Below are 14,387 nucleotides of genomic sequence, written 5' to 3' on the forward strand. Positions count from 1 at the left end.
ACATTCTTTATGGTCCCCCCAAGCCAGAAGCGATTTCTGAGTGTAAAGTGTAAACCCCTGAGCATCATCAGGTGTGGCCCAAAAAAAAGCCCCCCAAAAAAAAAGTTGTAGGTAAAATGAGAAAAGAATAAAGAAAATATTTAGCGGGGCCTGAAAGATAGCATGGAGGTAAGGCGTTTGCCTTTCATGCAGAAGGATGGTGGTTCGAATCCCTGCATCCCATATGGTCCCCTGTGCCTGCCAGGGGCGATTTCTGAGCATAGAATCAGGAGTTAACCCCTGGTCACACACACTGCCGGTGTGACCCAAAAAAACAAAACGAAAAAAACAAAAAACAAGGAAAATATTTAGCGGGGATGTGGGGGATGCAATGATTGAAATTTTATTTCAATTTTGTACTCTTTCATTTCTCAAAGGCAAAAGAAGCTAAACGACTAAAAGAATTCTTAGAAGATTATGATGATGATAGAGATGATCCCAAGTATTACAGGTAAAGAAACTTTACTTTATAAACTTTTTTTTGTTGTTGTTTTTGGGTCACTTTATAACTCTTAAGTGCTTTGTGTTTGCTGATGTTCCCCCCACCCTGGTTTTTTTGAACATCAGATAATATAGGTTTTCTCAGTGGAATACGAAAGAATAAATTATTGGGCCAGAGCCATAGCACAGCGTGTAGAGTGTTTGCCTTACAAGTAGCTGGCCCAAGTTCGATCCCCAGCATCCCATATGGTTCTCTGAGCCTGCCAAGAGTGATTACTGAGCTCAGAGCCAGGTTTAACCCTGAATGTGGGTGTGGCCCAAACCTTATACTCCCCATCTGGAGATAAAAGAAAAAATTGTTCACATTTTCTCTTCTGATAACTCCTGTAGTTAAGATAATGTTTTATGTGGTGGTTAAGATCTGTTGAAAAGTGGGCCCGGAGAGATAGCACAGCGGTAAGGCGTTTGCCGTACATGCGGAAGGTCGCTGGTTCAAATCCCAGCATCCCATATGGTCCCAGAGCCTGCCTGGGGTGATTTCTGAGCATAGAGCTAGGAATAATCCCTGAGCATTGCTGGGTGTGACCCAAAAACCAAAAAAAAAAAAGATCTGTTGAAAAGTGGGACCGGAAAAATAGCACAGGGGTGGGCATTTGCTTTGCATGCAGCTGATGCAGGACGGACCTGGGTTCAATTCCCGCCATCCCATACAGTCCCCTGAACCTGCCAGGAGCAACTTCTGAGCACAGAGCCAGGAGTTACCCCTGTGCGCTGTCGGGTATGACCCCAAAACAAAACAAAAAAGATCTGTTGAAAAGCAATCAAATTTCTGTATATCTTTATTATTATGATGAGAAAATCATGCATACTGTCTTAATACTATTTTCCCCATGTTATTTCTAAATTCCATTCAATCCTCATGGCAGTATTGTAAAATTTGATTTGTTCTACTCCCACTACATCTGACCATACTTCCCAAGATACAAAAACTATCTTTTTTTTGTGTGTGTGTGTGGTTTTTGGGTCACACCCGGCGGTGCTCAGGGGTTACTCCTGGCTATCTGCTCAGAAATAGCTCCTGGCAGGCATGGGGAACCATATGGGACACCGGATTCGAACCAACCACCTTAGGTTCTGGATCGGCTGCTTGCAAGGCAAATACCGCTGTGCCATCGCTCCGGGCCCCAAAAACTATCTTGATTAAAAATAAAACCGGGCAGTGGAGTCAAAGAGATAAAGTACCTCAGTGGGAATGAGCACATGCATTGCATGCAGGAGGTTTAATCTCTTGGCAACCTCTGAATGTGTTGGGGCTACATATTTGGGGCTAATATATACATATGAACTCAGTGATCGAGAATTTGCCTTGTAATTGTGAGACCCTGGTTTGTTTCTCAGTACTACCAAGGCACAGAACAAAAGAACTTACTTGTCTATTGTAATCCTGAATGTAGCTAGGAGTATTAAACATATAATTTATTCTACTGATTTCAAAATAACTAGAATGGTGAAATGAGCAACTTAAATGGAAAGAACTGGATATAGCAAGGACCAAGAAGTAATGATTTTTTTTTTTTTTTTTTTTTTTTTTTGTGGTTTTTGGGTCACACCCGGCAGTGCTCAGGGGTTATTCCTGGCTCCAGGCTCAGAAATTGCTCCTGGCAGGCACGGGGGACCATATGGGGCGCCGGGATTCGAACCGATGACCTCCTGCATGAAAGGCAAATGCCATACCTTCATGCTATCTCTCCGGTCCCAGTAATGATTTTTTTATACTTAGTAATGAAATATTTTATATGATAAATATTAGGATTTTTGTGTTATTTGTTTGTTTTTGGGCCACACCCAGTGATGCTCAGGGGTTACTCATGGCTATGCACTCAGAAATCACTCCTGGCTTGGGGGACCATATGGTACGTCAGGGGAATCGAACCATGGTTCGTCCTTGGCTAGTGTGCTCAAGGCAGACACCCTACACCCTGTGCCACTGCCCCAGCCCCATATTGTTTTAAAATAACAGTAACTGTATAGTTGCTATATTTCATAGGTGAAATATTTATATAGTAGTACAGAAATTATAGCAGTGAGGACCAAGGGGAGAGTCCTTGCTTTGCATGCACTGGCATGGCTTTGATCCCTGGCATCTCATATAGTCTCTGGAGAGAGCCAGAAATAATTTAGCTTTGTTTGGTTTTGGTTTTGGTTTTTTTGGGGGGGGTGGGAGGTTTCACACCTGGCAGCTCTCAGACTCTACGCTCAGAAATCGCTCCTGGCAGGCTTGGAGGATCATATGGGATTTGAACCACCATTATTCTGCATGCAAGGCAAACACACTATCTCCATGCTATCTCTTGGCCCCCAGAAATAATTTTTGAGTGCAGAACCAGTAGTAGCCCCTGAGGGCTGCTGGATGTTACCCCAAAACTTTAGAGAAATGAAAAAGGGGACCAGGAGAGATAGCACATACAGGGCTAAAAGTTCATTCTTTGCTTATTTGGCACGTTGTGGTCCCTGGAGCAGCACTAGGTACAACCCTTTGATACCTGGTAAGGTATCAAGCATTCTGATATGGGCATTCTGGTGCGTCCTTGAGCGTTACCTGATATGGCTCCAAAACATCACTTACTAAAATAGCAGTTAATACATAATTGTTCATTTTGAGAATTCTGTTTCTGTTGATTGTGAGCTATAACATTTTTTCCACCTTGAAAGGATTGACATCAAGATATTGAACAAGGGGCCGGGTGCCTGTGCTAACCTTGGATGGACCGCAGTTCAATCCCACGGCGTCCTATATGGTCCCCCAAGCCAGGAGCAACTTCTGAGCACATAGCCAGGAGTAACCCCTGAGTGTTATAGGTGTGGCCCAAAAACCAAAAACCAAAAAAAAAAAAGATACTGAACAAAGCATTACTGATACTCCTTTATTGATTTGGAAGAAACAGTGGCGGTGTTTGGGGTCTACTTTTTTTTTTTTTTGGTTTTTGGGCCACACCCGGCAGTGCTCAGGGGTTACTCCTGACTGTCTGCTCAGAAATCGCTCCTGGCAGGCACGGGGGACCATATGGGACACCGGGATTCGAACCAACCACCTTAGGTCCTAGATTGGCTGCTTGCAAGGCAAACACCACTGTGCTATCTCTCCCGGCCCTGGGGTCTACTTTTTACTCAGAGATTTTTCCCGGTGGGACTTTAAGTGCTTTATGTAGTGCCTAGATTCTAAAGTGCACATACTATACAATAAAAATGAGAGTTGGGGTCCGGAGAGATAGCATGGAGGTAGTAAGGCTTTTGCCTTGCGTGCAGAAGGTTGGTAGTTCGAATCCTGGCATCCCATATGGTTCCCCGAGCTTGCCAGGAGTGATTTCTGAGCATAGAGCCAGGAGTAACACCTGAGCGCTGCTGGATGTGACCCCCCCAAAAAATGTTTTTTTAAATGAGAATTGGTGACAAAACTTATTTACCAAAAATTAACCTTAGGGAGCAGCAGTGATAGTACAGTGGGTAAGATTCTTTTTTTTTTTTTTTTTTTTTTGGTTTTTGGTTTTTGGACCACACCTGGCGATGCTCAGGGGTTACTCCTGGCAGTCTGCTCAGAAATAGCTCCTGGCAGGCACAGGGGACCATATGGGACACCGGGATTCGAACCAACCACCTTAGGTCCTGGATCAGCTGCTTGCAAGGCAAACACCCCTGTGCTATCTCTCCGGGCCCAGTGGGTAAGATTCTTGCCTTGCACATGACTGACCTGGATTTGATCCTGAATACCACCAAAAATCCTCATCAGCAGTGATCCCTGAGCAACTCTAGATGTGGCTATATAAATACAAATTAATACATAAATGGCATTAGAGGGGCTGGAGAGATAGCATGGAGGTAAGGCATTTACCTTTCATGCAGAAGGTCATCGGTTCGAATCCCGGCGTCCCATATGGTCCCCCGTGCCTGCCAGGAGCAATTTCTGAGCCTGGAGCCAGGAAAAACCCCTGAGCACTGCCGGGTGTGACCCAAAAAAAAAAAATGGCATTAGAGAACACATTGCATATTCTGAACGTTAAGATGATATTTTAGGGCCAAAAAAACCAATAAAAGTTTTGCCTAGCATGCAGCCAACCCAGGAGTGATCCATGAGTGTAGAATCAGGAGTAAGCTGAGCATAGTTGGATGTGGCATAAAACAACAACAACAACAACAAAGGGCAATTTTTCAATCTCAGTATGCAAGTACTTTTGGATGTATGTGTAATAGTTAAGTAATATCTAAAATGATTTAATTTTGCAGGGGCAGTGCTCTTCAAAAAAGGTTGCGTGATAGGGAAAAGGAAATGGAGGCAGATGAACGGGATAGAAAAAGAGAGAAAGAAGAACTAGAAGAAATTAGGCAGCGTCTTCTGGCAGAAGGACACCCGGATCCAGATGCAGAACTCCAGAGGGTGAGAAATTATGCTATTTATAACAGTAGTTTTAGGAATATCATGTCTTTTTTTTTTTTTTTTTTTTTTTTTGGTTTTTGGGCCACACCCGGCGATGCTCAGGGGTTACTCCTGGCTGTCTGCTCAGAAATAGCTCCTGGCAGGCACGGGGGACCATATTGGACACCGGGATTCGAACCAACCACCTTAGGTCCTGGATCGGATGCTTGCAAGGCAAACACCACTGTGCTCTCTCTCCGGGCCCATATCATGTCATTTTAAGGAAACCAAGTATGATTTAGTTTGGTTCAAAGGGAAATGATTGTTTTCTAAACTTCTTACAGATGTCTTGCCTTGATATTGTTGGAGTATTGTACGAAAGATATAAAAATTTGTCCTAAACATTGCCTTGAAATTTTCCCTAGCACTTTTTTGGGGGTTTGCTTTTTGTCCAGAGCTGTTCTGTTCTCAAATTTTACTTCACACTCAGGGATTACTCATGGTTGGGGCCTGGGAGACCATTTGTAGTGGGACATGGAAGGCAAACACCCTTCTCTCTGTACTATCTCTGTACTCTACAACTTAATGACATTTGTGAGTTCTTTTTGCCCTGTGAAAGCTCTTAAAAATTCTTAACTGGGGCCGGAGTGATAGCACAGTGTGAGGATGTTTGCCTTGCATGCGGCAGACCGAGGACAGACCTCAGTTTGATCTAGATGGTCTCCCAAAGCCAGGGATGATTTCTGAGCGCATAGCCAGGAGTAATCCCTGAGCATCACCTGGTGCAGCCCCCCTAAAAACCAAAACAAAATAAAAAAATTCTTTACTTATTGTGAACAATTAGAATGATGTAAATTGTCCTATAAGTTGGCTCCTAAAGGTGGCACTTTATTTTCTAAGTTTTCTTTTTTGTTTCAGGCTAGAGGATTTTAATTCTTAGTACTTTATCAATATAATAATGCACCACCCCCTTTTTCTTTGCTGCTATATCCAGCTGTCCTCATGACTTACTCTTGGCTTTGTGCTCTGAAATCTCTCTTAGCATTCTTGGGGTTCCATATTGGGTGAGCACATATCAGCCGTCACATAATTTTATAAATAATAGTTTATTTACTTAGGATAACAGCATTGATTATGCATGGCCAACCTGATGATTTTAGTTTATTTATACAGTGTAAGCATGCTGTTCATACTTTTCTTTGATTCTGTGCTTGTTTTGGTTTTGTTCGCATATGGAAGTACTTGGGTATTATTCCTGACCCTGCACTCAGGCATCACTTCCTGCAGTGCTATGTAGACCATAATGGGATGCTGATAATGCAACCCAGGTTAGCCCTTTGAAAAACAAGCTTCTTAACAGCTATATTATTTTCTTAGCCATATTCATACTTTAAAATAATTTTTCTGGGTCCCAGTGATGGCTGCTGTACAAGATGCTTGCCTTGTGCACTACCATCCTGTGTTTGATACTCAGCACTATCTCAGACCCCACCTGGAATGATTCCACAGCTGAAAGTAAGCCCTTAAATCCAAAACCAATTATGAACATTATTTTTGTTTTTTTAATGAAGATGTTAAAGCATACTCTTTTTTTCACTAATTTTAAATCATCTATTTTGATAATGTTTACTGTCAGCTGAAGAAATAATGTAAAATGAGTTTAGTACTGAGAGACAGGAATGGTCTCTTTCTCAGGAATTTTACTCATAAAATAAAGGAAAAACCAAGGGCCAGAGTGATAGCATAATGGGAACAAGAGGGCATTTGCCTTGCTTGTGGCCAATCTTTTTCAATCCTGACATCCCATATGATTCCCTGAACCTATCAGGAGTAAATTGTGAGTGCAGAACCAGGAGTAACCCCTGATCCCTGCTGGGTGTGGCCCCCCCCCAAAAAAAAACCAAACAAAAGAGAACTAGAGATTTTTATGAAAGATTTTATAAAATAAGTTGGCAGCATCAAGTGTAGTTGGGAGCTTTTTAGGTTGATCAGATTAATTTTTTCGTTTTAGATGGAACAAGAGGCTGAAAGGCGTAGACAACCTCAAATAAAGCAAGAACCAGAATCAGAGGAAGAAGAAGAAGAAAAGCAAGAAAAAGAAGAAAAACGAGAGGAACCTGTTGAAGAGGAAGAAGAGCCTGAGCAAAAACCCTGTCTGAAACCAACTCTGAGACCCATCAGTTCTGCTCCATCTGTTTCTTCTGCCAGTGGCAATGCAACCCCCAATACTCCTGGGGATGAGTCTCCCTGTGGTATTATTATTCCTCACGAAAACTCACCAGATCAGCAACAACCTGAGGAGCATAGGCCAAAAATAGGACTGAGTCTTAAACTAGGTATGTATGGGTTTTTTTTATTCATTGTATACTCATATTACTAAAAATACCTAATTTTTGCCTTACAGGAAAAAAATCAATATGCTGCTAGGTAGGTAGATAAATATTAAAAAAAAAAATGCCTTTCTAGCTCATGATTGTTCTCATAGTTCTACTAGTGCTCCTATATCTGCAGATGCTTCGACTTCTGAGAAGAAGTGAAAAGTTAAATTTTCTAGCACTTGTGAGTAGTTACTTTTTACAGTTGGGATCTTCCTATGAGATATACGGAAGTAAAACTTTGTGATTGCTCTTTAGGGTTAATGGGATGTAAAATGTAATATTTCAAAACAAACTCTCATTAATACAATGGTTTTACTATAGGTGCTTCCAATAGTCCTGGTCAACCTAATTCTGTGAAGAGAAAGAAACTCCCTGTAGATAGTGTCTTTAACAAATTTGAGGACGAAGACAGTGATGATGTTCCTCGGAAAAGGAAACTGGTCCCATTGGATTATGGTGAAGATGATAAAAATGCTGCCAAAGGCACTGTAAACACTGAAGAAAAACGCAAGCATATTAAAAGTCTTATTGAAAAAATCCCTACAGCCAAACCTGAACTCTTTGCTTATCCTCTGGATTGGTCTATTGTGGATTCTGTGAGTAACAAATTATGCTGTCATTTTACTTGAGAGTGATTTTGAATAGCATGCCAGTTTAGTTCTGTTAGTGACAATCAGATGATTATATATATATATATATATATATATATATATATATATATATATATATTTTATTCTTCTTGGGGGTGGGATCAGGGTTGTTTTGGGCTATCCCCAGCAGTGATCCGGGATTATTCTTGGCCCTGTGCTCAGAAATTATTCCTTGCAGGCTCAGGGGACTGACTAAATAGAATGCCAGGGATCAAACCTGGGTCAGCTGCGTGCAAAAAGCACACAGCCTTCCCACTATTTACGCTGTGACATGTTAAGGAATTTGATCCGCTACCCCCATCCACCTTTCCAAGGAAATGTCTCCAGTTACGTAATTGGAAGTTACTTGGCCTTTCCCCATACTTGTCTATATCTAGCAGTCAGAGCCTGATAGTTCAGTAATAGGGCTTAGCATTGTTGTGCTTCTTGGTGTCACCAGAGCTATCCTCAATGACACATTACTGGGAAGGGATGGCATATGGTGCTGAGAATTGAACTTGGGAGCTGGAGCATGCAAAGCAACCATTTTTGGCTTTTGAACTAATTTTCCCCTACATACAGAATTCAGATTATTAGCAAAATTATTGATGAAGCTTGACTTTCATTAACTAGAAAAATAATTTTATCTTGATAATATGACAGCATGACACCTTACTCTTTTAATGTCTTAAGGGAAAATATGATAGTTATGTTTTGTAGTTAGTGCAAAAGTATAATCTTTAATATAAGTAACTTTGCTCTAATTTTGCAGATTCTAATGGAACGACGAATTAGGCCATGGATTAATAAGAAAATCATAGAATACATAGGTGAAGAAGAAGCTACATTAGTTGATTTTGTGTGTTCTAAGGTTAGTATTTTACTCCTACACTCCTAATATTGTTTTGAAATTTGGGGACAGAGCAGGAGATAGTTTGTTTGTTTGTTTGTTTTTGTTTTTGGGCCACACCCAGGGGTTATTCCTAGATATGTGCTCAGAAATCGCTCCTGGTTTGGGGGACCATATGGGACGCTGGGGAATCAAACCACAGCAGTTCATCCTAGGTTAGCACGGGCAAGGCAGACGCCCTACTGCCTGTGCCACTGCTTCGGCCTCAGGGATAGGGTTTTTGAGCCACATTTGGCCATGATGAGAGTTAGTCTCAATTGGTGGTTACGCTATTGGGCAATGCAGGGGTCTCAAACTAGGGCTCCTACATGCAGAACATGTGCTTCAGCTCTTTGAACCCCTGGCCCTACTTAACTTTGTTTCATACTTTAAAATATTAGTTTCTTTCTAGAACAAAGTTCTTAAAGTGCCAAGTTTGTAATAATTTACTTTGAACTGAAAGATAATAATGGTTTAGATGTGGGCAGGTACTTTGTTAAGACTTTTACCTTGAAACCTGTTACAACTTTAAGAGATGTAATAGTAATATTTCCCTCATTTTAATATGAAGAAAACGAGGCTTGAGAAAAATTTTGCCCCTTTTGTTTTTGCTTATGAGTTTTGGGCTATACCCACCAGTGCTCTGGAATAGTCCTGTATTACTCCTTGTGTTGGGGACTAAATCCAGGCCTCCTGTGTACAAAGTATATTCTTACCCTATTGAGTTCTCTCTCCAGCCCTGAGAGTGTTTCTGACCATGCTTAGAAGTAACAGGGCCAACTCTGTTAAACTTGCTAAACTGCCTACATTTACTTCATCCTTTCATTGTTCTTAAAGGCAAGTTTTTGTGTTTGGTTGTGTGTGTGTCTTTTTGGTTGTGTGTATGTTTTTGTTTTGGTTGTATGTGTTGTTTTTGTTTTGCCCTTGTGTGTTTTTATTTTGGGCCCACACCAAGCAGTGCGTAGGGATTACTTCTGGCCTTGTGCTCAGGGATCATTGCTGACTGGGATTGAGGGACCATATGGGGTGTTAGGGATTGAATCTGGGTTGATTGGTGGATGGCAAACACCATGCCTACTCTTTGTCTCTTCAAGTTTATGTTTTAATGAACTCAGTGTAGGAGCAACAAATTACTATCACAGGAAGCTAATTGTATTTTAGTGGAAATGTTGGTTTTCTATTAAGCACTGTTCTTTAACATATTTAGCTCATTTACGATGGGTTTAGGTCTCAGTTTTAGAAGATAGCAAGTGAGCAAGTCCCAGGATATGTTTTGGAATTTGATGGAAGGTACTGGAATTTTAGGACTTTAGAAATTCCTGCAATTAATTTTAAATAAAATTTTTTTTATTTCTTTTTTAGGTTATGGCTCATAGTTCACCTCAGAGCATTTTAGATGATGTTGCCATGGTAAGTTAAAAATTCAGCTATTGATATTTAATAGCTGAACACAAAAACTTGATTTCTTCTTCTTTTTCAAATACTTTATTGATTGATTGGTTTTGGGGCCACACCCAATGTCCTCTCAGTGGTCACTCCGGTCACTCCTGGCTCTGCACTCAGAAATCGCCCCTGGCAAGCAGGAGGACCATATGGGATGCCAAGAATCTAACCGGTCCCTTCCCGGGTCAGTGGCATGCAAGGCAAATGCCCTACCACCGTGCTATCTTTACAGCCCCAAACTTGATTCTTTTAACTGGCTTTGGTTTCAGATAATTTTAGAATTTTGAGTTAAAGTATGAGTATACGCCAAAACAGAATAACAACTTCCACAGCAAGTTATAATTTAATAAAAGTAATTTTAGGATTTTGTTTTTATCCATTTCTACTCATTATCTGCCTTTAGTATTTACATAAATATAATCCCTGGACCTCATCATTTCACTTAGACAGTGCTTACTTATTGTGAAGAACAATATTGCAAAAGACTGAAAAAATGATGCAATACCTAATTTTTAACAGGTATAATTGTTATTATGCAGTATATGTGCTAAAAAAGTGAGGACAGAGGAGACTTTTTAAATATAAAAACAGATTATGTTCAGAGGTATTGAGGATTCCATTTAATTGGGATGTTAGATAGGTCCAATGATTTCTCTGTTTTGCTGATTGTTTTTTTGAGTCTATATTTATGGCAGTGTCTGGGCTTATTTCTGGCTCTTGTCAGGGATTGCTCATGGTGGACTCAATGGACCATTTGGAGTGCTGGGCATCAAACCTAGGGCATCAGTGTGAAGGCAAGCATTCTACCCACTGTACTGTTGCTCTTGCCTCAATGATTGTTCTTTTCTTTTTCCCCCTTAAATACTATGATTGCAAAAGGGATGAAGGTGATGGATATGAGCTTTTGAGAATTGTTTATTTATAGTGTATGAACCTTACTAGGCAGAGTAGAAAATATTAACAATAAAATATTGGTTTAAATAAATCAAGGAGTGGTGGTTTAAATGAAGAAAGTTGTAGGAGCCTGAGAGATGGCATAGCAGTATGGCTTATTTGCCTTGCACACAGCTAACCTAGTCAGTCTGTTGATCAATAAGTGATGTACTCCTGGCTCTATAATCAGGAGTCATTCCTGGTGGTTTTTGGGGGAATCATATGGGATGCCAGTGATGAACAAGATCAGCACATGCAAGACAAATATCCTATCCACTTAACCACCACTCCAGCCTTGTACTACTTTTTTTTTTTTTTTTTTTTTTGGTTTTTGGGTCACACCCAGCAGTGCTCAGGGTTACTCCTGGCTCTACACTCAGAAATCGCCCCTGGCAGGCATGGGGGACCATATGGGATGCCAGGATTCGAACCACCGTTCTTCTGCATGCAAGACAAACAACTTACCTCCATGCTATCACTTCAGCCCCTGTACTACATTTTTAGATGTACTATATATTTACATATTTTATATAAGATCTATTTCCTTTATATTATTGAGTCATTATTTCTGTCACTAAGGTTGAAAGATGATTATTTTAGATTATTTATTGGTTTTTGTTTTCCCCCCCCCTAGGTACTTGATGAAGAAGCAGAAGTTTTTATAGTTAAAATGTGGAGATTATTGATATATGAAACAGAAGCCAAAAAAATTGGTCTTGTGAAGTAAAACTTTACATTTACTGTTCCTTTTCAGAATCTTCTTTCCCATTCTTCAGTGGACTTTGAATTTTCTTTGTCCTCAAAGACATTGTGACATCTGTAATTTTTTTTTTTTATGTAGAAAATGTGAATTTTTTTTTTTTGTCCTCTAATTTGTTGATGCCCTGTGTACTCCCTTGGTTGTAAAGTCATCTGATCCTACCTTGGTTCTCTTTATACTCACCAGGTACAAATAACTGGTATGTTTTATAAGCCACAGCTACTGTATACAGCCTATCTGATATAATCTTGTTCTGCTGATTTGTTCCTTGTAAATATTAAAATGACTCCCCAATTATTTTGCAGAACTGCACTTAATATTGAAACTGTACTGTATAAGAACCAATTGAGTGATCTTAATTCAAATAATAACAGTGTCATCCATTTTCCCTTGATAAGAAATGGTAAGCCCTGTTGAAGACTAGGAAGTGGAGTGAAAATTATCAAGCAATTCATCCCTACTGTATCTGTATGAATGTGTTTGTGTGGCTGTATGTATAAAGTCTTTCTTTTCCAAATTTACTTGATAGGGTTTCCTAAAATGTTTCCTAAATGAAAAATATGTTCAAAAAGAAAACTAGGTATTGTGCCCATTCAAATGTCTAAGATAATTTAGGTTATCAGTCTCCCAGAGCATGATATTTCTATTAACAAGCAGCAGTCTGCTGAATGAAATAGGTTTTTCTATATAACCTGCTTCATCTCTCTTTGAAGAGACTGTGAATCACAGTGGTGGTTTGTCTCCTTATTCCTAACCCCCAACCTTCATTTCATTGTTTAGAAATGAGGCAGACCTTTAGATTTTGAAGAGCTTTTTTGGTTTGTTTTTGTTTTGGGGCCACATCCGATGATGCTCAGGGGATACTCCTGGCTATGTGCTCAGAAATAGCTCCTGGCTTGGGGGAGACCATACGGGACGCCGGGGCTCAAAACGTGGTCCGTCCTAGGTTACCTCATGCCACTGCTCCAGACCTAGAGAGCTTTTTTTAGTTGTGGGTTTTTTTTTGTTTTTGGGTCACACCTGGCAGCTCAGGGGGTTACTCCTGGGTCCATGCTCAGAAATCACTCCTGGCAAGCTCGGGACCATATGGGATGCCGGGATTCGAATCAATAACCTTCTGCATGAAAGGTAAACAAACTCCTTACCTCCATGCTTTCTCTCTAGCCCCGAGAGCTTTTTTTAAATGTATTTTTGCACTAACTGGTCCTAAGCTTTATTTTGGTGCACCTTTTTGTTTAAGAGCAGAGTGATGGGAGAAAAAAATCTTACATAAGAAACAAAGTGAGTCAATTCAGCAGATCATTCACAAAGAAATTCAGGAATTCAGCATGACGGCATCGTATTTCTAAGGATAAAGTAAATTATTTAGGCAGCTATTACTAAATTTTTTGTTTTCAGTTTTTCTTTATAAAGCATACCTTGTGAGTATATATATATATATACACACACACACATTTTTTCACCTCATCAAGGCTTAAAAATATACTGATGGTATACTTAAGACATAAGAAAGCCCAATGACTTTCTTTATTCTTGATCAGAACTTCTCCAAGGAGTAAGGTTACCTGAAAATGTAGTAAGGTTTAAACAGTTCTCAACATGAATTAGGTGCAGCTATTCCTATGTCTGATTATTTATTTCAAAGAAAGAAAAAAGTGTGGAGGGGTTTTACAAAAGCATAATGAAGCTCGAGTTACTAGGGTGTATTTTTTTTTCTCCCATCTGAAGAGGACATTTGAAGACACTGTTCTTAATATTGGGCCATGTATGGTTTCATTATGTAAATATTTCAAATATTAAAAATGTATATATTTGATCTCGGGACTCATTCTTTCAGAGTCTTGTTCCCATCATGTTCTATTTGTGTAGTGATACTAGAAAACAATATGAAAAAAGACTAATTTTTATGAATATTAGTAAAGCTCAGACAGAGATAAGTTATGTTGATGTTGATTTATAATGCCTCTTTGTAGATAGGTCTTTTAGTGTTGTGGTATTTTAAAAATTGGCTTATTTATGGAAAGTGTTTGCATTTACAAATGCATTCAGGGCTGTACAGGAAGTAAAGTGTATACAATCTGCCAACCTGGTTCTAATGCCAGGATCTAAAAAGGTCCCCAGAGCACCACCAGGTGTGGCCTAAAATCCTTCATAAATACCCAATTATTGGTTTCTCAAATTGACTTCTCAGATTCACTCTAGCCCAAAACTGAGCAGTGCCACTATGTCGCATCTTACTGTAATACTGCCTTTTCTGTTTCTCTTTTTCCTTTATTGGGGGGTGGGGTGGTGGGAAGTAAAACCATTTTATTTGGAAGTCCTGAGTGAAGGGGAAGGAGAGGATAAGAAAAAGATTATGGGAAGTGCGAGAACCTACCATATGTGGTTCTTGGGTTCTGTTACCCATATTAGTTTGTCTTTAATGTACCCACTTTAGCATGAGGTTTTTTTGTTGTTGTTGTTG

At 39.9% G+C, this 14,387-nt stretch overlaps 1 protein-coding gene across 1 annotated transcript in view; it reads left to right on the top strand.

Moving 5' to 3' along the window:
- RBM25 (RNA binding motif protein 25) overlaps window positions 1–12,220 on the top strand; it is a 61,533-nt gene extending 49,313 nt beyond the window's left edge. Inside the window, exons 13-19 of the mRNA XM_049770349.1 lie at window positions 417–490; window positions 4,762–4,912; window positions 6,903–7,227; window positions 7,591–7,865; window positions 8,671–8,769; window positions 10,150–10,197; window positions 11,798–12,220. Coding sequence (XP_049626306.1) covers window positions 417–490; window positions 4,762–4,912; window positions 6,903–7,227; window positions 7,591–7,865; window positions 8,671–8,769; window positions 10,150–10,197; window positions 11,798–11,890 — 1,065 coding nt within the window. The 3' untranslated portion in view covers window positions 11,891–12,220. The remainder of the gene's footprint in view (window positions 1–416; window positions 491–4,761; window positions 4,913–6,902; window positions 7,228–7,590; window positions 7,866–8,670; window positions 8,770–10,149; window positions 10,198–11,797) is intronic.
- The last annotated feature ends 2,167 nt before the right edge of the window (window positions 12,221–14,387 follow it).

Source organism: Suncus etruscus, chromosome 3 (assembly GCF_024139225.1).
Source record: "Suncus etruscus isolate mSunEtr1 chromosome 3, mSunEtr1.pri.cur, whole genome shotgun sequence".
Taxonomy (NCBI): Eukaryota; Metazoa; Chordata; class Mammalia; order Eulipotyphla; family Soricidae; genus Suncus; species Suncus etruscus.